Below are 24,060 nucleotides of genomic sequence, written 5' to 3'. Positions count from 1 at the left end.
AGAGCTGGACCACATAAGGGTTTTCCCTGAACATAGCCCGAACCAGCAGTTGCTATTTTTAAGGGCCGCACATGATATCTTTATAAAACACTGAAAGTATTTTATAAAATCACTCATGGGAGAGAAGCAACTTGAAGTTGCAAAAGTTTTAGAAAATGAACCTTTTCACCCGAAAAGGGCAAAAAACTCGGAACAAGTACATTTTTTATACTTCAAAAAATATGTTTCGGTGACAAAATATACATATTTGACTATATTCGCCTCAATTGTTTACACGTTTGTGATGCTAATATTAAAATTTTTTTAAAATTGGCGTTCTTCAACCCTTTCAATGAGTCAATATGCGACAATATCTTTAACAATCGAATTTCTTAGTTTTAAATAAGGCACGTTGTTCGCAATCTGGTAAAAAGAATTAAAACTGTTGAAACGTATAAAAATTCAATTTTCTTGACATACTAATAAAAATACAGTTATTCAAGTGCTATCAAAATTCCGTTTCTTAATACAAGAATCCTAAAATTTGTGGAATTTTGAAATCGGGGATATGTGAAAATGATTAATAATTTCTCGAATATAATGAGTCGCGACTAATAATTGATTTAACCCTTTCGTAATCTATCTCTCATGAATGAAACATCGCATCATTCCATTGACGTATGTATGCAACCCTTGTCTGACGCAAGTACCGAATTAATTCACACAGAACTTGAAATAAACTTATTCGTTTGGTGGATTTTTTACAGAGTGCGATCCTCAATCATGCTTCTCTTATCGACCGGTAATTGAAAAATTGTGCAACATAATTTACAAAAAAATCTACCTAAAAGCTTGCAATCCATTATCTAAGGATAAGTCGTTGCGTAACTAAATTCTGTATTATATTTATAAGCAATGATTTTTGCAATATATACGACCCAGTTATTGCCACACGCAAGTTTAACTTGAAATGTTCACCTTATCGTTACATGAGAACGTCCAGTCTACACAGAGATATGCCCTGATTTGCGTCATCCTGAAATCACAATGATATCTAATCAAATTCTGTCACTTCCTCCCTTAACCTCTTTTCCGCTCATATAAAATGAAGAAAATTTAGCTGCAACTTTACTTCGAACTCAACTCTCATCTTGAACTTATAAATACATTTATACCCAAAATCTAAAATGGTTTCCGCCTCAACCTTAATAATTTTGATCTCCGTTCCTTTCCTCGTTGCTGCACAGAATCTTACCGCTGTCTACGTCGACCCCTTGCCCTACTCCTGGTACAATTTAGCCGCCTACTTCGATGGATCGTCTGACTCCATTTTTACCTTCGGTGGTTTCAACACTGCCACAGGAGAGAAAGGTGAAATCCTCCGTTTCGACATCGCCACTGGCACCAATACCCTTGTGGGTCACATGCCTGGGTACTTGAGCGACATCTCAGTCCAAGGAGATTCTTCTTCCTCAATCTACCTCTTCGGGTGGGGTGGTTCGACTAGCAACATTATTTACAAATGCAACCCACTCATAAATGTCACGGCCTACGTTGGACAGATCCCTTTGGTCCCGCGATATAGTATTACCACAACCCTGAGGAAGGCAGAGGATTCTGAGGAAATTCTAATCTTCGAGGGACAAAGTCACTACCACCGGGTCGCCTCTTTCAACATGTCGACACTGATAGCTACAGAAAAGGGGTCCCTCGTCCCGGGACTTCGCTCAGCTACATCCGTCCGAGTTGGAGGAAAGGCTTACCTCTTCGGCATCGCGGCTCCACACAACTCTGCTTTTCAAGTCTTGGACTTAGAAACATTAGAGGGACCAGTGTTTGATGTTGGATTTTTCCCATTTAATCATGCACCAGAGGTGGTCTATAACGGGGAGAATATTTACATACTGGGGGGAAACAGAGGGCCACCGTCGAGGGGTATTTTGCAGCTGGATCCAAACTCACATGAATGGAGGCTTGTCCCTGTGGATAATTTCCAATTGCAGGATGAAGACTATTATTACGACGTGGCTCCTGTTCCCATCTATGTGGAGAAGTTGGGGAGGATTTATTTCTTCGGGGGAAAGGTTATGAATAGATAGACGGGTGAAACGATATTTCCAAGGGATGTTTGGTACCTTGATCTTGCCCCGGTAAGAGGAAATAGTGCGGAATCAAACGAACAGAATATCTAGGCGTAAGTTCCAGGAAGATTCGCGTTTTTCATAAATTAAGTAACAATTTGTTAAATTATTTTCTCAGGCTTTACGCCCATTCTTGGGACAAGCAAGCAATCAATCAATAAATCAATTAATTAGTCAATAACTACTTCTCCTGGCCGAAATGGCATTGTACTAAATTATTTATTAATAACTTTTAAATCTTTTACACAATTGATATATATATAAGTAAATTGTAGAGCGAAATGAGCACTTTATACATACTGCTTTCGTTTGTTTTTTGAAAGCGTACTTCATTAACAATCGCTCAGGCATACATATGTATAATCCAGCATGATAAGATAATATATATGTATGTAGGCAATCATATTGTTACGTCGTAGAATCATATTTCTGACGAGGCTATAGATATGAATGCCATCTAGCATTTCGAGTTTGATAACAAATGTTCTGCATTTGCATTTAAAGACGTTGATTAAGTGAAAAGCGAGATTACAAATCTACGCCGGGGTTATTCCACGTAATTGCTGGAAAATTGAACCCCTCTTGCGCAGGGGTTCCTTAACATCGTCAGAATGTTGAAAGATGGACATCCGTTTGTTCAAAATAGTGCTGGGAATTGTTTTATGGAAATTTGCGTAATCAATGACTCGTTCGCCGGAACGTGATTTTGTACATGATATCGCTTCAAACTGTTGTTTCCATAAAATCTAGAAGAAAATTGAAAGAAAATTTTTAGTGTGTGTAGAAGAAATGTAACCCTTACAAAATAGCAAACATATATTTCCGCTCTTAAAAATAATGCTAGCTTTTTGAAAATGAGTGTAACCTGAATTTCAACTGTATTATGGGGACTAAACTAAATCTACTTGCCAAAGGGTCAAGGTTACTCAGGTTTTAATATAAATACACAGTTGACGTAATTTAGAATTCAGACTGGATTTAATGCTCAAAGGGACAATGCATATTATTTTTAAGAGTGTAAATGTATGGCCAGGATTATTTAGAGTGCATACATACCTCGGAAGGTAGATAGGATGACCTGGCCTGCGTACAATTTCCCGTGGACGGAACAATTCCCTCCAGGATCACAATTATTTCAAAAGATTCTTCGTCATACTCGTGGAAATCTTGGACAATGTCGAATAATGGACTGTCACAAGTAACCGGATGAACAATCACCGTCGGCCAAAAGAGTAAAATTGTGCTTCCAAGTTCTCCATCACCTCCAACCTAAAAAATGACTACAAGTATAAATTCAAGTTTAAGATTAAAAAGCATCCAGAAATACTTACGGCAAGTTCTTGAGGTGCGTAATTTATAATTTCGCCCTCTGGTGTTCTCCGCTTGCGGATTAGTTGCGCTCTAACGTGCGCTTCGCAAAGGTGCGTGCTTCGCATATCTGTTTAAACACAAATTAAAATTAAATTAAACACTTTAAATTAATGGTGATGCTGCACCCTTAAAAATAATTTTGGAAAGTAAATGAATACGACAGCATAGTACTCAGGTCAGAGTTTCACGTGAAAAATTTGAGCAAAGCGGAAAAAAGATGCTTAAAATTTTTAATTGATTCGAAGAAACGCTCCCATTTTGTTGTTCAATTTGTACTGAAATTCCTGCGAAGTTGTGATTTAGCACAGAGCTAAGAACCAGCCGATTAGTGTGAAATATCCGTCCTGACTACTTGGCTTAAGTGTAGATTAAACTTTACTCGTTATCAAGTCACCCTAGATTTAGCATAGTTCACTTAACATCGATCTAAGTCGATTCAATTTTCCAAAAGATAACATAATTTTTAAGAGTGTGATAAATTTTGGAAATTGCCCCTTACCTCCAATCCTGAACATGAAGTTCATTACACCATCCCGCATCGTCAAGACGGCATTCTTGCTGAACATAATAGTCTCACTGCGCTGTTTGGCACGTGACATTTTTATGAAGACGAGCCCCACCACGGTTCCCTCGAGGATGACGCCCCACACGGTTTGCACGAAGAGCAAGACTCCCGCCAGGGGACATTCCTCCGTCACGTGGTAATAACCGTACCCAATCGTTTGCTGGGTTTCAATACTGAATAAGACGGCGGAAGTTAAGTTCTGCATCCCGGTGATGCAAGGGGTCCAGTTGGGGTCGCCGAAATGGCGTGGGTCGTCATGCATGTACAAAATTAGATACCAACACGTCCCGAAACCTGAGAAAGTGATAAAATTTTGAAATAAGTTTCGCACACTGATAACGTGAAAATATGCTACATAAATTTGTGCCTTGTTGGAAATTTTGAATTTGTACAGTATTGAATTGGGAAAGAGTAGAACTAAAAATCTAAATTTTTTGTACTTCCTAGGAATTTACTTCTCATTTCTGGACGATAAGATGCAAATTTTAGACAAATGTATCTACACTCAATACTTTGGCAGTTTTTGAATGAGGAGATTTGCACGATTTTAATTGTGAGTCAGCAAATCATACATACGTGACTCGAGCCCATTTACTTACTTTTCTAAGCGAAAATTTCAGTTTTGTGAATGTGAATTCAGACTATGTAAATGCATTTGTTTATACAGATCTGCTCATACATACGTTGTGATTCACAACGTGTGAATAGTTATTTAGGCAGGTACATAAATAAATACGTACAAACAAATGACATCAGGTACACCACAAAGAATCCGAGTACTGTCCATCTCCACCTGATTTCTTCTAATCTGTGCAAATCAAAGTAAACATAAGAAAAAAAGTAAAAATACATGTTACAAATAATATTAGGTACAATTATGTAAATTAATTACTCACAAAGTTGTGAAAATATCGACCATAAATTTCTTGTGTCTATGTTGCACATGTGAATTTCTAAAGTTGAATGATCCATCCTGTTTTACAACTCGGTCGTAATAAATCGTATTATTTCTATTAATTTCCTCTCCGCTTGTAGTTTTATTTTTCTCGTCTCTTTTTGTGTCGATGACCACAGTAACTTTCTCCATGCTTCCGTCCGACAAGTTTTCTTGTTGACCATTTTCTGGCAATGTTGCTATCTTTACTTTCCTCATGATGTGGATAAATACGTAAGTAGTCAAGAATTGAGTAGTCTCTGTTCGACTAAATAAATCTTAATGATTAAAAAACGCAGCGTTTTTGTATGTTTTCAACTTGACGTCAGTGTTGAGTTGAACGTAAAACGTGGTGTAGTGCAAATTGCTGTTTATTTTTACCCTGTGACCGAGGTGTGCAATAAGTTGTGTAAGTCGTGAATCTAGGAAAAACTGGATATGTTTATATTTCAATAAGGCAAAATAGAAGATTTACATAAAGAAACAATTACACAAAAATGATGTTTTATTAAGTAGTCTGGCCAACAGTGCATATTTATGTACAAACGATTGATGTTATTACTATCTTTTTTAACGTGTTAATTAATTTTAAATTTTAGCCAAATCGGAGGGTTACACTTCACATCATCGCATTGTCAGTTTATAATTCGATCACCTACCCGATGACAAGTCTAATTCTTCCTTGATTCTTTCCAACCTGGCATGACTTTCACCCTCCTTTCACGTTAGGACGTACATATGTGACACAACAAAATAACTTTACAAAATTCAATTTCAAAAATTTTGCATTCCCGAAAATGTTTTCAAAACAGGTCATCACCTTTGTCGACCTTTGCCTCGCAGTAACGTCTCACTTCGGCGCCAATCCCATCCGCTACTCGCACCGAACAAATCTCTTCTACACCTCAAAATACACCCGTCTAGTCGCACGGGTGCCACCCATTCTCATCTTTGCCACCCAAGTCGTCGCTTTTATTCGAATTTCGCACTACTTTCTCGTCCCACTCGAGCACTCGGACGTGTACCAAATCAACATTACCTACTTGATGATAATGGCCTGTATCATTGCGCTTATCTGTTTCTACCTTTTGTTAGCGGACACACCCGAATTTGTGCACACCTTAAATCAGACTTTACAGTATGCCAGATATCTGGAGGGACGCTGGGTCTCCAAAGAAAAATGTGTGGAACACCCGAGCGGCAAAATGTTGGAGTGGTTCCTGCATTTCGTAGCTTTAATAACGGGTAGTTTCTCATTTTTCTGTTCCGCCATGTCGTACCTCATGGAACCAAATTTAGGCCAGTGGATAACTCTAATTCCAAGGAAGCACTGGACTCCGCTGCTTTGCTGGACGTCCCTGATCTATTATGCCTACTTAACGGTGGCCGCTGCACTGGCTATCGCAGTAACGGCTGGACTGACGACAGCGTATCTGGGTATTTATATATTTATTAGAATGCGATACCCTATAAAGTGGGCTATTACATACATATGAAGGTTAAATAGACTGTAATTTATGTATTTTAAAAATTCAAACTCACCGGTAATTTCAAAAATTTCATTCATTCTTTCAATCCTTTGTTTGTTTAATAGAAAAGTTTCTGTAGTATTTTTAAAAACGTTACGTAACTAAATGGTAGGTAATGCATGCCAGGAAAATCAAACTATATATGGGAAGGTTCTAACTACTATATTAATTCCAATCAAAAATTAGCCGACAACTTGTAGGGAGGTGATTAGTATTATAATTTTGATCGCCGATGGACGACGAATAGTATATTCACCATGAAGATTGCAGTCAGTCACAATCGCGCAATTGTTGGAATCCTGCACAAATTTAATTTCATTTTGAACAGAAAAGAAATGTTTTCACCATTCGTTTGCTCGATAAACGAGCCGCACGATATTTTATGAATTAGTACGATGATATGTACATGTGCAGATATTGTAAAATTCCTTTAGTTGCCAAATTCAGCTTTACCTAAATGCATATGCTCTAAATATCCGACGTGTATAAAATTGCCGCTAGCAATTATAAGCTGCAATTATATTTTCCACGTATGTATGTATAGCTCGTAAAATGTAAAATCTATTTGTAACTATTAGATTCAGCGTAATTCTCAATAAATGGTGTAAATTGATACAATTACATAGATACTCGCGAGTGTCCTGTGGACTACTCTTACGCAGTTATTCTTAACCAGGCACACAAATTACTGGTACGTGCACTCTTAAAAAGCAGGTCTTAAAAATCGTCACCGTGCGGTAAGCATATGCAACTTCACCAAATGATAATAATATTTTTCACCGCATGGTGATAAATATTGCCCGCTTGGTGACAAATTGTTACCGGCTGGTGTTATATTTATCACAATAAAGTGAGAAACATTATTACCGCGCAGTGAAGTCACGTAACGATTAACACCGGATTTTCTAGAGTGTACAGGTTTTCGAGAAATTATACAGTATTTCAGCACTACTTGCTTAGAAGCGCACTATTTCAGCTTTTCTTATGTCGTTGCTGGGCGTGTATTTTCATTTCCTTAGGGAATTTGAGAAAATTTTCAAAATGAGTAATTTTCTCCAGTATTTGAAAAATTTGTGGCGTCCCCCACCCTCCACGGCGTATGGGCCCTTAATATATCACCTTTCCGATTGGTGCATGATGTCGTGCGCGTATCCCATTGTTTTCAGTGGAAACGGGAACGAAGTCGTTTTCCTTAAGGGCCCAGGACACTTAGGGCTGCTAACATTATCAGTTTTTACCATGGCCTTAAACTCTGCAGTTTTTATGTTACATTTTTTGAAAAAATCGCTTGGAATGGGATCACTTTCTGGCAGTCCAGTTTGGAAAGAGGTGATGATAGGGTATTTCTTCTCCGTTATTATGGTCACATTTTCCTGTCAGATTGTCACCCTTTGGAGGAAAACGGAATGCAAGTTTCTTGTGAAGACAGCTTTCGAGATGGAAAAGTATTGCAGGGAAGTAATGGGTAAGCAGTTAAGAAAAGTAATTAATTTCAAGATGTATAACCATACATACCTTCGCACCTGTTCATATTCATTTATACCATAGAGAATGAACAAATTATTCATTCAATCAATTTGTGCAGTTTGTTGTCAAAATTTTTTGAATGCATGGAAATTGAATAAGAACTTATTCATGTCATATTCATAGAGAATGGACGAATAATTTTATACCATCTTCACTTTTTATGCTGCGGTGGGTAGTATGACGGAATCCGTCTAACAAGCCGAATTGGAGATAGGTAGAACGAAATGAATACAAAAATTATCAATTGATAAATTATTTTTCCAATTTCGAACAAAGTATACGAAACGAATGATTTTTTTTTCATTCTAAAAATAAATGGGTTTTAAATGAAGAAATTTTTGCTGAATAGATATGTTTATGCACACATTTTGCACATTTTTCTTCCTTAAATATTTATACGTACATAAATACATTGCTTAATCGCTTTCAGGGGCTTCAAACTACACGATAAGATTCCTCGTCTGGTTTTGCGAGTTAGTAAAGATGACCTTTTTCTTGCCGACCATAGCAGTTTGTGGAATGACCGTGATACGACCCTGCACTCCTCCTTCGCTTGGGGCCATTGTGCTAGCGGATTGTAAGGCTGGATGGGAACGTTCGGGTGGAATCAGTTTTACCCAGAAGATATTGCTGGGGCTTTTCGAAGGGTACACGTGGTACTTGGCGTCAACATTTTGCGTCTTCTTTCACGCAGGTGTCCTTATCTATCCGGCGGAAATGATGCGGCTGTGGGTTACACTGGTGGAAAGGTGCGTATTTATGTACTGTGGAATTATTTGGGCATCTCATTTGAATATAGTGACGCCTATTTAAAAACAGAATGGACGAAAATAGATATGATGAGATTTATGCAAAAGACTTGACACACACAAATGATTTAACTGTACTTACTTCAAGTAAGTTACTGGTAGACTTCATCATCATCATCAAGAGAGAATAAATCAAAAACCTATTAGATGCTACGTCGCTATTTAAAAATTCAACATTTTTATTAAGTAGCGCAAGCTACTTTATGCGATGACTTAGTTAGTCTGTCTGTCCGTCCGTCTGCCTGTCAACACGGTACAAGCAGAACGGATCGAGATAATCGAAATCGGTTTGCGGCATCATACATACGACCCCAGGGGGAGGTTCCCCCAAATTTTGGGGTCAACCGGATCACACTCCCTGGCACACAGGGGGTGTGATCGGGGCAAAATGAGATTTTTACAAAATTTGAATCTAGCATGTAGGATATATAAAAAAAAGTAAGATTGATTAAAGTATTCAGGGTTAATAAAACAGTAAAACATGCAAGATGCATGATTCTTCAGAGTAGCAGGATAGAATAAGGATATCTCCATTATTTTTTTATCTTTGTTTTCTTTATTTTGTATCGCATTCTCAGAATTCTTGCGCTACTTGTATACCCTGCGTTGTCGCAGTTTATTATTTTCATGTATTTATATAGGTAAGATTTATTTGCATAACAGTGCTGTATTTTTAAATGACCACGTCACATCTGGTTGGAAGACAAGTATTTTGCCATGGTGACATGCACAAATATTTGAAGTTACTTATTTCGATCGTATCTATTGTGCACAGTTTCGTTTGGAAACTCAATAACATTATTTTTAAGAGTGCATTTTCCTCATATTAAAATATTACTACTTTTTTGTCTTTGTGAATTTCAGACAAGCTGAACAGTACCCTCAAAAAATGAAGTCGTACCGGGTAGCGCAAGTTGTTCAAAATGCGATGAACTCGTTCTGGAGAAAACCATTAATGCCGCTCCTTCTCCTGTTAGTCATGATAGCGGAAATAATGTCGATGTTCCTTTTGTCCACGTCTTTTAGCAAGCTGCCGATTCCAATCGTCATATTCTTTCTCGTCGTTTGGGTCGACTTTTTCTTCGATGTTCACGTCCTCGTCAAATGTCTCAGTTTGTCACACGTGTGCTCGGAACGATTCGTAAAAAATGCGAAGGGTAGGACTCGAACGGTATGGGGACAGAGATTTTTAAGGTCGTGTTCATCTTTAAGGATTTCGATGGGGGGAGGAAATTTCTTCGATAGGTTGACATCACCGATGATTTGGCAGTTTTGTGTTGATAGGGTCATTAATTTGTTACTAGTTTAATGAATAAGAACTAAGAATGTATGTATTGGAACCGTTTTTAAAATTAAGTTGAACATACAGATGTGCATATTTATTTTATAAATATTATGTAGTAACGAAATAAAAATTGAAAAATTTATGCTAAATTATGCAAGTTTCATTTTTTGGCATCATGTACCTTAAGTTATTTACGCTCATTGAAATACAGTATTAAAATATGTAGCACCATACGGTATCCATACTTGCATATGATAGTAAACTACACAGATTATCTGAGTTAGGTATAATATTACTCATCAAAAACAAACATATCCTGTAAGTGATGAAGGTCTCATTTCCGAAGGGGAATAATACTCATTCAAGATTCTCTCTAGTTCAAGTCTAATCTCTGTGAAGGAAGGTCGAATCTTCGGGTCTGAATACATAATTTTATTGAAAATAATGAAAACTCATAACTTCTAATTTTATTATTAGACAGGTTTGGAGTTAATAATTTTTACGCTGATTCTGATTCCAATAAAATCACAAGCAGAGTCTAGAAATTTTTATCTAGATTCTAAAATTTTGAATGATAGCACCTTCCTACTCCGCCATTTTTTTGGCTACTGTCATAATCAGAGTAAGAGATGACTACTCCAAAACCTGCCTATTTTTCATACATTTCATCACTAGCATAGGGTGGTTTATAGAGGCGCAGCTGTCCAAATTCTTTATGAATTCAGTAGAATAGTTATATCCACAGTATGGCACTTCCCCAAGGGTGAAATATTCCCACATCGTGACACCTGTCATTACATCGTAGCATAATTATAATTCAAATACATATGTAACTTTGTCACCGTAGGCATGATTTGTAAGTCGGATCGCAGGAAAGTGTGCAAAAATATAGAGGAGAGCCGACCAGGGAATCGAACCCTGAACCTTTCGCATTCCGGGCGAACGCCTTAACCACTTGACTATTCACGCTTCTCCATATCTATGCCACTCTTCTCTTCTCCAGCTCACAAATCATGCTACTCTTCCCCACATCACTAAATACATTCTTAAACTGACCAAAGCTCCAGACATCACTTACTGGAGAGAAGTAGAGATCACGAAGAGATTCTGGACTTAACCACCTAGAAAATGAAAGTATGGTTATACCAGAAAATAAGCAAACCTAAAATAATATTTTTTAGTGTCAACACCTCCAAGGAAGGGGCTCGTCGTTTTGTTTAATATATGTCGAATAGTGGTAAAGTTGCCTGGAAAGTCCGAAATCTGCCACTTTTGCGACTTTCTCTCCAGTCAAAAGGACATTTCTTCCAGCCAAATCACCATGAATAATCTAATAATATTTTCATCGTTAAACATCGTTAGACTTTCATGTCAGCTAAACACTTAAAGGGTGTTCGGTTAATCCGGTAACCTTCATTTTTCATTTTAAAAAGGTTACCGGATTAAATGAACACCCCTTAGCACTATATAAAATACCTTTTTATTAGATATGTATTCCATTCCAGCCGCCGTTTGCAGTGACCACTTGACCAAGTCTGACAAGCATGGTGGTTGACAATCCGATGAATTTTCATTTAAGACAGGATTAAAGCAAGCTATAAAAGTTCCCCTGTTCGCCTTCAAATAATTCGTGATGCATCCAAGCTTGCAAAATTCCACGACGATGTAGATCTTCCCTGCCATAAGATTACACCAATTTTATTGAAAGTAATTTTACTGCAACACTCTCATAATGCTCATAAGTCTTTCACATGTACATCTCAGATCTCAATGGTACTAATTTTATTTTGTTCACCACAAAAATATTTTTATTTTTTTACACCTTTGACGGGGTGTGGAGGGGACACATGGGGACATGGAATCAAACCACTTCAGGGTGTTAGTAGACTAATGGGGTACTGCAACATATGCAAAGGCCATCAAGATCTGAACATAACTTGTGTTAGAAGTGAGCCGGGCCTGGGCTTTAAGTGGGCTAGCTCGGGCCCGCCCAGGCCCATTGGGCTTTGGGCGGGTGGGCCTGTCAGCAACCGGGCTTGGGCGGGCCTGGGCTTTTGAGGAACCAAATTTAGTTGGGCCGGGCCTGGGCGGGCTTTTGCCCAGCCGGGCTTGGGCTTTTTAGGAAAAGCCCAAGCCCGAATCAAAACAACCCAGTCTCATATTTTTGGGGGGTGGATGAGATTATATTCAAAATTGCAGCACACCGGTACAACTTCATGAAGTTCTTGATGTTTTTTCACCCCACCAGTTATCTTCTTACACAACAGATTAACTTGTTCCTTTCTGTTATCATTACATTATGTATATTTATATACACTTACATACGTATATGTCATCCTTATTGTTCATGCTAAAATCAGAACAATCACTTCTTGGCACCTGTTCAACCTATCTTACACTTAGGGAACTTGAAATTAGTCCCAGATACTACACAGCTTGACAATTGTACTGTAATCAATTAAAAATTGCAGTTTTAATTCAGGAAGTTGAATTTTTATTTATGTACATCTTATTAAATAATTATATTTTATAAATTTTAGGGTGCCCTTCAATAACTATCTTGAATGATGGGTATTTTTGATAATCATTCATTTAAACCTAGCCTTACAAAAAGCCCACTTGGCTTAGCCCGGTGGGCCTGGGCCTGGGCGGGCTTTTTTAATAAAAAGCCCAACGGGCTTGGGCGGGCTTGGGCTTAATTTTTCCGGGCCTGGGCGGGCCCGGGCTTTTGAAATGAGCTTTTGAACCGGGCTTGGGCGGGCCGGGCTTTGAAAAGTCCAGGCCCGGCTCACCTCTAACTTGTGTAGGGTCTCTCCTGAGTTGTACACGTAAAAGACTTAACAAAACTTTTAACTCTAAACTAACTTTCTTTCAGCATAGCTGTGCATGCTCCCACTAAATTAACCACGTTCTCATGCCTTCCAATATAGCTCAAAATTTTCAATTCCAGCAGCATTGCCTTGAAATAGATCAAGTCCGCATTTTCGTTTAGCGTCTTTACAGCAACAATCATACTTCTCGCTTCTGTAAAAGGATCGCCCTGCTTCGAGAAAAGTTCAGCTTTGAGAACGCGCCCAAAAGCTCCATTTCCTAGAGGGCTCCGCTCATCTATTTTAATCCGGTTGAAAGCGATTTCCAGATCGGAGTTGTACGGCTTATTTGTAACAGCGGGGTCTTCACCTTCCCGAGAGATGGCGGGATGGCCGTGAAAAAATCCTTCAATCTCCTCATCGCTAAGTTCTCTCAGAGCAGAGTTGAACCCGCCGTAATACTTTACTTCAGAAATGTAGCAGAAAAGGACCCAGAACGCGTACAGTTTGTAAATGCAGTAGCCCCCGAAAACCGCGGCCCCATAGGCGTGGGACCAAACTATCCAAATGGTGTAGAGTAGATATTGCGCAACGTAGGTGACATAGATAACGAGGGAGATTATGAACCAGTGTTGGAGACGTTTTCGATCTCTCTAGGGAAAAAAAATGTTTACAAATTTATTTGGGTAAGGTAATTGTGTCACTAACTGGTGGTAATTCATTACGACTATTGCTAAATCTGTCTCCAAAACCTTATGTATAAATTCTTTTTGGTTATATTCGTTGCACAATGTCGAAGAGTGCATTTAGTAAGTACAAATCTTGAAATTTACCTTATCTGCGCAGCATGCCTGGAATTTCTTACAAGAATTTCGAAGTGTTCTCCCAGCAAATTTTTGAAGTGTTCTCTTCAGTGAAATTTTGTAAAACGGGGAAAACCTCATTTGTTACAGATTTTCGCTACGTTATGTACGTTATTATTGGTTTGCTTCGGTGTAGTGCAAAACCATTCTCTGTTTAATTTTACACGTCGAGTAAAAAAGAGTAAAAGTGTCCCCCGTTTTATTTTATGCCATGAAAAGTATTGGAGAACGAAACTTTAAACTTTAGTTTGCTGTGTTCTCTCAATTAATTTTTTCCCAATATGAACTGAATGAAGCTTAAAGGAAAGTACTCTCCCAGGCATGCTTTTTTCGGTCTTGCTCGACAATTTTGTTTTTTAAATTGATAAAACATACGTCATTGGCAACTATTTTGATATGGTTCAGAATTCAATGAACTTATTTCCCGAGTATGGGCTTATGTAACTATGTAAGTCCGTCTATCCGTAAATTAATTGTCAGTCCCGTAAAACATAACCGATTGATTTGCAATTTTTTGCACAATGTTTAAAATTAGGAACTGACAATGGAGGCCCAAACCATGTTCAGCTCACTAGTCACTACTAGCCAGATTATTTTATTACCACGTTAGTTTGGAAGAGCAAGTCTTTAGAAACAACATTTGGTTCGGCACTTGCGCAGATGCGCAAAATTCAGCCCGTTATGGGCACCGCAAGTTCGCAAAAATGCATGATTTTTAATGCAAGGTCCAGCGCGAGCTCAACTTTTTTCCGTCTCTCTGACCGCTCTCTATTCCCACACGAGGGCATTGACCCTGCGACCCTTCATGATCAGCATTTTTCATCAATGATGCCTAATTGTTTTATTTTTATCAACTATAAATTTTGAAATTTTGTCCAATTTCTGAATTTTATAATATTTTTGCAAAAAAAAATTCTGCAATTTGTTCCCCTCCTCCATCAGGCCTGTATCTTCACACCCAACAGTATTCTGAACAAGAAGTAAAAAATATTTGTCAACAGAGAGTATGGGTGATTTCTAGTATGAGAAATTTTTTAAATAAAATTATGTACAGAATTGGGCGAAATAATTTCAAAATTGTATAAATATAAATATTCGACATTATGGATGAAAATTGCGAATGATGCAAGGTCGCGGGACCAATGTCCTCTTATGAGGGTGAGAGAGCTGGACCTTCATTAAAAATCATGCGTTTTTGCGAAATTTCGGCGCCCATAACATACTGAATTTTGCGCATCTGCGCAAGTGCCGAGCCAAATGTTATTTCTGAAGACTTGCACTTCTAAACTAAAATTGTCCAAAAAAAAAATCTGGGCTGAACATGGTTTGCGCCTCCATTGTGAGTTAGAACATGGCTCATGTCTGTCTGTTATTAGGGAGACCCGTGGCTCATTTGAGGCCCTGTAGACTGTCATTACTTAATTTAGATTAAAAACTATAAAATTGATTTCGAACTTTATACACGTGAATTTGATTGGCTCATCGGTGGAGTATTAAAATAGGATGAGGTCGTTGGTTTAGTATTTTTGAAGTGGTCATAAACGGCTAAAATTCAAGACATTTGTGTACTAAAGTGAAAGTAAAATGTCATAACCACGGACAATATTTAAAATGTGAAAACCCCTATGACCCCTAACCGAAAACTGGGGTTTAGGTTAGGTTCAACACTAATTTTATTAAATAACCACCACTGATTTTCTAAAATGGACACAGAAGGCTTAAATTTGCATAGACCTGGTGGGGTAGATCAAACAAGTACACAATTTATAAATTGTAAGATTTTCAAACCAGATGACCCAAGGTGATCTCCACTGCGTTTGGAAATTGGTAGAATAGTACTTGGTGCGATTTCTGTCAATGTTAATGTCAGTCCCAATTCTTTTTTGAAAACTTTCTGAAAGGTTGCTTTGATTTTGGGAAATAATACATAATAATTTGGAAGGAAACCTTCCAGTTGTTTTTTTTTCAGAAACGCTCCCCAAAAATCCTAATCTGATCTAAGTTTGAAAATTCGTGTACCATTGTAATCCCAGATAGTAGTTTTGTAATATCCTACATCAAAACATATTCTCAAAAATTCCATGACCACGGAAAAACATGCCTTATGAAAAATCAAAATTTCCAAAAGTTATAAGAGAACAACTGTCTGGAAGTATAATTGTGCAAGATTGTTTTAAATCCGAGAAAAACTGGATTTTTTGGGGAGGGTTTGAACGAGTGACGGCAGTTCCCCTCCTTAGATTAGTTGGGTCATCTAACAAAAATTAAGAAGCGGGTTCTGACCCTGACCCGGGCTAAATAAACACTGAACACTATATTATTTCCTTCCAATTTCAAAAACCCAATGCGGATCACCCATCTAGACCCCTGGAAAATATCCATAAATAAATTAATTGGCTTTGCAAATTCTTGCAAAAATCTATCACTTAATTAAATTCTTACATATTGATTATCAAATTCTTCTATTTCTTTTTTCCAAAACTAGAGGGTTCCATGTTGTTAATCTCCTAACTGAATGCTTTATTCGAAATATCAGTATATTTAGTGCAAACAAAATTACAAATCCATCAGATAAGTTTTACAAGACCTACTTATCAATTTGCCTAAGGACAGCCAGACATACATACATAGTTACATTGGCTTGGGCTATTCAAAGTAGTCTAAGAAGAGGGACAGAACTTCAGTGAAAATAAGTTGTTAACGACAACGAAAACTTATAAAATATATTTTTTAATTATTTGTTTTCCCAAAACGTCAAAATCCGACCTGACTTTGAGCCCCTGTAGCGGTCCTTGCCAAAATCACCTTTCTTAGATTTTTCACTCAGAGTCAGTTAACATTATAAAGTAAATTTTGAGATAAATTCTAAGAAATTTGATCTTGGCAAGATTTGCTACAACCGTTTCAATTAGCCGGAAATAATGCCTTGGACAGTACTTATCTTAGTTGTTAATTCAATTTTTGCTGCGTCATCTATTCTCTTCCGGCCAAATGCAAAGCATTTTTTCCAGTGTTCTCCCAAGTGTCCCAAGTGTTCTCCCAGCATTGCTGGGTGGTTGGGTAAGAAATTCCAGGTATGCCGCGCAGAAATAGAGCGATTTAGAGAATGGAATGTTCAGGATGTGATAAATGTAACAGTAGCCGTAGATAAAATATTTCACTAGAAAATATGTTTTCCAATTCAAATTTAATACCACATGAAATGCATAAACCCACGGTTAAGAAAATTACCAAATTTTTTGAATGGACCATCATCCACGCCAGTAGTTAAACCTCCGGAAAGAGAGACTAAAACTCCGGTCGTAATGCAGACAAGCATTCCAATTTGGATCCCCTTAAATTATTTCAGTTAATTAATTCTAAAATTACAATTTTTCCAAAGAAATTTAGCATTACCACGTCCGTTATAGCTAAAGATTTTACAGCTCCCTGCAGGAAGAAGCCGAAACAGGGGCTCCAGACTTGATACCGAGATTGCGAACTTTCCTTAACTCGCTTCATTTTTTTGCTAAATCATTTATGGAACTGAAATTTTTTGTGTGACACACCTGGCGTAACTGCGCATTTGGTAAAAATTCAACGAATATTGTCACTCGGACCTTATCAATCAATTTCAGATAAGATGCAATGCGAAATAAAGTTTTTTAGCCATTCCACACTACTGTGATTTGTACGTACAATGCCATCATATTAATCAGTTCCATGTGCAGTTGTATCTGTGAATCATAGATCAACATCCTATACATGCATACTAAATATGTATCTGATACATATGTATGTATGAGCAAGTAAGTCAACATAGAGCTACGAAATTTTACATTGTCAGGAATGACGTGCGGGGTGGCTGGCATAATCTCGTGGAGATAATTTGATTTCTCTGACGCAGTTTTTTGCACTTGTTCCAACATTCCATTTATGTAGATTGTGAGGCGAGGTGTGGCGTGATGTGTTGATATATGTACAGAATACAATTAAAGTAATCTATTTTATAATTTCGAAAAGTCTGTCCTTTCAAATTTTCCGTGATATTCCTGTATTCTGATTGGCTGTCGAAATTCTGAGTCAACCAACCAGGGAAGTGATACGAATTATGATTATGATCATTAGAAACGTTAAAAAATTTCCTTAGCAACATATAATTTTTTTAGCAACGTCAAAAAATTTCCTTAACAGCATAAAAACAATTTCTTTAGTAGCATAAAAACAGTTCTCTGCAAGATGAAAAAAATTCCTTACCAACATCAAAGCATCCCCAGCAATATAAAACAAAATCCTGGTATAACTGAAGACTTCCGCTTATTTCCTGTGTGAACAATTAAAAATTAGTCCTGTCAAAATCGGAAAAAACCACTTCATGCCCATGCATTTTAAGTTTAAGCGAAATTCTGATGCAATCCATAAGCGAGAATCTGTATCTATCTCCCTCGCGAGAGAAATGTCACGCAAAAATTGAAATTCTCGCTGACGGACCCCGTCATAACTTCGTTTAAACTGAGCATTATAAAAAAATCATTTAACACGTGTTTAATTATTTATCTAATACTATATAATTTTTGTGGTTTCGTCAAAATCGGAGCGAGAATGCTGGCGTCATCGCATTGTCAGTATTATAAAGCGTGAACTATGCATTTGAACTTATAGGTGCTCTACTCATTCTCCAACTGGATTCGGATGCGAAACCACCGGTATATACATAGTTGTAAATATTTAGAGATATGGTAAAATTACTTGTCTCGCCAAACGCAGTATTACGCTCTAAATATTGCCACCTTTCCAATTATAAATTGTAATTATATATTGGAGGAATAGCTGGTAAAATGTCAAATCAATTTGTTATTCTTGTTTTCACCGCAATTCTCAATAATTGGTTTCAATTGATAAAATTAGATACCTTCCAACGTCCCTATAATACGTCTATTATACTCTTAAAAATCTGATGGTAATCGTCACATCGCAGTGTTGACTATGACAAGTGATATATTATTCATAGTGACTTTACGAAATAGGGGGAATTTTGTTCACCTCAAACCTGGCCCGCATGGTGACAAATTGTTTCTGCCTGGTGTTATCTTATCACCATTATATGAGCAACATTATCATCGCGTGGTGACGATTAACGGTGAATTTTAAGAGTGTAGTTATTCTTAACCAGACTGACGCACACAGAAGTGACTGCTTCATTCAGGTTTTCGACAAATTATACATTCGGTTTGCTTAAAAGAGCACAATTCCGGTTTTTCTTCTATGTATTTTCATTTATTTGGTGAAATTCGAAAAATTTCGAAAATGAATTTTCCCCAGTATTTGAAAAATGTGTGGCGTCCCCCACCCTCCACGGCGTATGGTCCTTTAATACGTCTCCTTTCTTATTGGTCCATGATGTCCTGCGCCCTTCCCATCGTTTTCAGTGGAAAGGGGACCGAAGTCGTTTTGCTTAAGGGCCCTCGACAACTGGGGCTCCTTGCAGCATCAGTTTTGACCATGGCCTTAAATTGTGCCGTGTTTATGCTACACTTTTGTAAGGCATGGCTTAGAAAAGGACCACTTTCTAGTAGCAATCCAGTTTGGAAGGAATTAATGATGGGATATTTTTTCGCCGTGCTTGTCATCATATTTGGCTGCCAGATTGTCTCACTTTGGAGGAAAACAGAATGCAAGTTTCTTGTCAAGACGGCTTTCGAAATGGAAACATTTTGCAGAGAAGTTTGGGGTAAGAAGAGAAGCTCAGAAAATTAATTCATTTCATGATCTAACATAAGGTCAATTCACGCAATAATTTGTAACTTGTAAAACCCGTTTATTTTGTAAAACTATTTTTTATAAACTTCTATAAAATAAAGGGATCTGAGTAAGTTTACAAAAGTTTGCTACTTTTCCTAAGAAATATTTGTAAGTTGTAGAATAAGTATTTTACGATACTAGGAAATAAAGAAATAATGAATATCGTCGTTGAAGCTGCCAAAGGAGCTAAATCCATTTTGTGTTAAATACCAAAGAGAGCCTAATCTACCTAACTTAACATTGAGAAGGCTCCTTTGGCATTTAACACAAAATGGATTTAGCTACTTTGGCAGCTTCAACGACGATATCTTTAATGTTACCCAGGACCGCGTGAATTGCATGCATAAATTATTGCTAATTTTTCTTAGGTGCGTCCAACTACACGATAAAATACCTCGTTTGGTTCTGCGAGTTGGTGAAGATGACGTACTTCTCGGTGACGATAGCAGTTTCCGGTCTGGCCGTGGTGAGACCATGCACTCCTCCGTCACTTGGAAGCATTCTGCTCGAAGATTGTCAGGCCGGATGGGAACGTCCGGGAGGAATAAGTTTCACTCAGAAGATATTGCTCGGGCTATTCGAAGGCTACACGTGGTATTTAATGACAGTATTTTGCGTCTTCTTTCATGGAGGAGTGCTTATCTATCCGTCGGAGATGATGCGTCTCTGGGTGATCCTCGTGGAAAGGTAGTAAGTCTTAAATAATAAATGAAACGTAGCGAAAGAATTATAGGGTGAAACAAGAACCACACCCCATTATCTCGAGGGGGATGGTCCGATTGACTCTAAAAGTTATAGGGTCCTATCCTAGGATTGCATGTATCATACCGGAAACCGTTCCTGATTATCTCGACTCGCCCTCGGATTACCCCGGTTTCAGACAGACAGACAGACAGACGGATAGACCGAGGAACAGGCGGAATAGCTAGATGGAAAGACAGACTGTCGAACCGACAAATAAAGAGTCGGACCGATGGAAAGACAGAAGAACAGACGGACCGATAGGCTAACAGATATGACTGGACGAACAGACAGACAGACGGCCCACGGACAGCCAGACCCATCAAGAGACAAACAGACCGATAAAGTGTTCGCTAGATATGGTTTCAGCATATAATACATAATGCTACCTTTTTACGTTGTATTCGGTAATCTTTTAAACTTTAATATACAGTTTATATCTTCCTTAATTTCAGGCAGGCTGAAAAGTCCCCGCAAAAAATGAAGGCATACCGAGTCGCGCAAGTTGTTCAAAATGTGATCAACTCATTCTGGAGAAAACCCTTAATGTCACTGCTCCTCTTGTCAATTATGACTGCTGAAATAATGTCGATGTACATTTTGTCCACGTCTTTTAACCAGTTGACACTTCCAATCAGAGTATTTTTCCTGGTCGTTTGGGTCGACTTTTTCTTCGATATTCACGTCCTCATCAAATGTCTCAGCCTGTCCCACTTGTGCTCGGAACTATTCGTAAAAAATATGAAGGGCAGGACTCGATCCGCGTGGGGAAAGAGGTTTATAAGGTCGTGTTCATCCTTACGAATTTCGTTGGGGGGAGGAAACTTCTTCGACGGGGTGACATCACTGGTGATTTGGCAGTTTTGCGTGGACAGAGTAATTAATTTGTTGCTCGTCTAGGGATCGTGCATATATTACGGTATAATTTTACTGGGTGGGTGGTTTAGGTCTTCCTATCCTTTAATATATGCATTCGGTAGGTGGGTGGCAAAAATTGAGAATTTTTGATGACGTAATATACGGGTGGCCCCCAAGTGAAAAAATGTAATGGATTATTTTTTGTTAATTAGTACTTTGTTTACAAAGGTCGGGTGCAACTAGTTGAAAGTAATGAATTACTTAAATAAAAACTGGGAAAGTTGTGCTACAATTCAAGATGATTGTATTTCTGAAGATTACCATAATCTCGTCTGTTTGAACAGTTAGAAATAGAGTATTCAAATAATACCGAGCGGTTGTTGTATGTGTGACACTACCAAAATGGTATTACGAAGTACTTCAGTATGAAAGTTTTACCATACCCTCTGCAAATTTGTTTTATCCGTGAATGTAATGTTATTACCAAGCGGTAACAATTTTAATACGGAGGAGTCAATTCTTGCAAGACTACTGTACCCGAGTAATAACAGAATAAGAATTGTACAATTCTGATATCAATCTGTACAATCCTGATAAGTTTCTGAATATTAAATCAATTAATAAATACCTCCATTTTGTACATAAGTTTCACGACATTCGTAGCTAGGGATTTGTAAAAAAATATTCGTAAATTTACGTCAGTTACAAAGGGTTGACGTGAAAGAACCTTCGTAAGAAATATTTCGTAAAAATTGGTCGTAATTTTTGCCTTGCCTTATATCATCAGTAAGTAAATATGGTGTTCGAAATATCACGATTTTGTATTGTTAAGAAATTGGTTTACGAACGAAAAAGATTCCTAAACCTTGCGTATATTTACGAAGCTTCGTTAGGATTGAATTTTCGTATGTAGATATCGTAAATGTACACTGCAAATAAACTGGTGTCAATTCCGCGCGGTGTAGTCACATATAGACACCACGCGGTGTTAATTGCCCGTATTAACACCGCGTGGTGTCTATATGTGACTACACCGCGCGGAATTGACACCAGTTTATTTGCAGTGTACAACAATGCTCATTCAGAATTTTAAATTTTAAAAATACTAACAATTTCGAAAAAATTGAGTTTGAAGTTGGATGGAAGAAAGCAACTATCTAGGAGTATATTGTTGAAAGAAATTTCAAAATCCGAGTAAAATTGGATTTTTGGCGTGGATTTGAGTGAGTGAAAACTGGAGTGAAAGCGTTTTTTGGGCATTTTTGAGTGGGTGTGGCGGGCGCAAATGTGGCCATGGAGTCAAACCACTTCAGGGTTTTAGTACACTCATGGGACACTACCACATATCCAAAGGGCATCAAGTTCTGTTATTATCAACCTCGCAAGCTTCCCTCCTCAGTATTTTCTCCTGTGTTTGACTGCGATTGTAGAAATTGTAGAATTTCATAACATTTCAAGTTTGGTATAACTGTTTCACATTATCAACTGTACAGACCGACAATAAAATTATTTTCAGCCTACATATTTATGTATGTAAGTATCAGCACAAACGCATACATAACTTCATTGAGTTGTTGACAATTTGAGTATTACTGGACTCGTTTAAGTACAACCTGTACTTATGGAATTATGGGTGATAGGCATGTTTTATAGTCTAGTTAGTAATTTGCATTCTCAGTTGATAGAAAGTGTTTATAAATAACACCAAGGCATTCAGTAATTAAGTAATATACTTTGTGTAAAAAAATATATCACCTGAAATCGAGGCATGGATTGAAACAATGTAGATAATTTGCATTTGAATGATTGTTGTTTAGGTATATTTGGTTCACTTTTATTGGAGGGTGTGGTTAACAGTTTAAAAATGTATTTGATTGTCAGCTAAATGAATAAAATCTACGAAATGATTGATTTTTATTTAACGTCGTTGCCTTTGTTAAATTACCACTTTTAAGATGATTTTGACCCCCGACAAATATGTAGGCTAAGAAATTGATAACGAAGTTCATAATTAATTTATTAAGCATTAGCATAAGCATCAGAAAGATTGGAAGTATGCATCAGTAGAGGTATGCACAATCAGTAATTGGATATTAAGATGAGTGACTTACATATATACATTAATGTATATTGTATACAGGCTTACCAAATGAATGCCGAAGGAATTGATGTTTGCACACGTGGCAATCTAAATTTCCTGAACATCCATAATTAATAAATTATGTACTAACAACGCATACAAATATATCAAGACATCATAGCAGAGCTGTATCTCACCTGGTTCACTATTCGTGCTTGTTTGTATATTTACTGAAGAATGGGTGAACAGGAAACATCCTTACATGCCTTTGAAACAAAATAACTACAAAGTTAATAACCATCCTGCATGTGCATAAGTTGGACGACTAGCTCATCGATATCCTTTATTTACAAAATATTTAATTCAACACTAAATTCGACATGAAAACATATCGGAGTAGATTTATATATGCACGGGGATTTCCTTATCATGCTTACCTTATACACTGCCCACACAAAACTCGGTTCTTAAGTACAGTGTCGGTTGCTTTATTATTCATAGAGAATCTGTCCTAACTTACCCTACCTTTGCTTATCATCCGTCGTCTTAACAAACCCAAAAAATCTTCGATTTCTTCCATTGAGAATTTGGAGCTAAGCCACTCATATCGCCATGTACACCCGCCAATTTCTCCCCTTTGTAATAAGATATTTCAAAGTTGCTCGGTTCCTACACAACCTTGCTTTCGAATTTGATGCTGAATCAGGCAAATTTGTCCTTACCAAAACCCGCAGTCGTGTAATCTCCACGCAATTCCAGTATATTATCACCTTGATTTATGTGGGTT

General features: G+C 37.6%; 4 protein-coding genes across 5 annotated transcripts; 1 reads left to right on the top strand and 3 right to left on the bottom strand.

Annotated features, from left to right (window-relative positions):
- Positions 1 to 2,389: 2,389 nt before the first annotated feature.
- Positions 2,390 to 5,566, bottom strand: LOC110855206 (G protein-activated inward rectifier potassium channel 2). Its single transcript, XM_022103623.2, has 6 exons — positions 4,953 to 5,566; positions 4,797 to 4,864; positions 3,991 to 4,350; positions 3,452 to 3,558; positions 3,177 to 3,389; positions 2,390 to 2,866 (listed from the first exon to the last, which is right to left on the bottom strand). Exons 1-6 carry the CDS (start codon positions 5,207 to 5,209, stop codon positions 2,657 to 2,659), a joined length of 1,215 nt encoding a protein of 404 aa, XP_021959315.1. The 5' UTR covers positions 5,210 to 5,566; the 3' UTR covers positions 2,390 to 2,656.
- Positions 5,567 to 10,207: 4,641 nt separating this feature from the next.
- Positions 10,208 to 14,470, bottom strand: LOC110855341 (vascular endothelial growth factor receptor 2). 2 transcript variants are annotated; one of them, XR_002548441.2, is made up of 7 exons: positions 13,784 to 14,469; positions 13,006 to 13,603; positions 11,617 to 11,816; positions 11,331 to 11,470; positions 11,219 to 11,261; positions 10,803 to 10,928; positions 10,208 to 10,558 (listed from the first exon to the last, which is right to left on the bottom strand). XR_002548441.2 is itself a non-coding variant. In XM_022103771.2 (7 exons), exons 1-7 carry the CDS (start codon positions 13,892 to 13,894, stop codon positions 10,440 to 10,442), a joined length of 1,359 nt encoding a protein of 452 aa, XP_021959463.1. In that variant the 5' UTR covers positions 13,895 to 14,470; the 3' UTR covers positions 10,208 to 10,439. The 2 variants fall into 2 exon arrangements, 1 of the variants encoding a protein (XP_021959463.1); XM_022103771.2 differs by having other exon boundaries at positions 11,197 to 11,261; positions 13,784 to 14,470.
- A 1,842-nt stretch (positions 14,471 to 16,312) lies between these two features.
- LOC118437251 lies at positions 16,313 to 17,474 on the bottom strand. The gene is made up of 3 exons (XM_035856160.1): positions 17,210 to 17,474; positions 17,045 to 17,147; positions 16,313 to 16,973 (listed from the first exon to the last, which is right to left on the bottom strand). Exons 1-3 carry the CDS (start codon positions 17,312 to 17,314, stop codon positions 16,783 to 16,785), a joined length of 399 nt encoding a protein of 132 aa, XP_035712053.1. The 5' UTR covers positions 17,315 to 17,474; the 3' UTR covers positions 16,313 to 16,782.
- Positions 17,475 to 18,481: 1,007 nt separating this feature from the next.
- LOC118437110 lies at positions 18,482 to 22,192 on the top strand. Its single transcript, XM_035855904.1, has 3 exons — positions 18,482 to 19,523; positions 19,963 to 20,281; positions 20,791 to 22,192. Exons 1-3 carry the CDS (start codon positions 19,465 to 19,467, stop codon positions 20,797 to 20,799), a joined length of 387 nt encoding a protein of 128 aa, XP_035711797.1. The 5' UTR covers positions 18,482 to 19,464; the 3' UTR covers positions 20,800 to 22,192.
- The last annotated feature ends 1,868 nt before the right edge of the window (positions 22,193 to 24,060 follow it).

This window comes from Folsomia candida, unplaced genomic scaffold (assembly GCF_002217175.1).
Source record: "Folsomia candida strain VU population unplaced genomic scaffold, ASM221717v1 Fcan01_Sc012, whole genome shotgun sequence".
Taxonomy (NCBI): domain Eukaryota; kingdom Metazoa; phylum Arthropoda; class Collembola; order Entomobryomorpha; family Isotomidae; genus Folsomia; species Folsomia candida.
The sequence above is the reverse complement of the archived record's forward strand: the minus strand, read 5'-3'. Positions and strand labels throughout refer to the sequence as shown.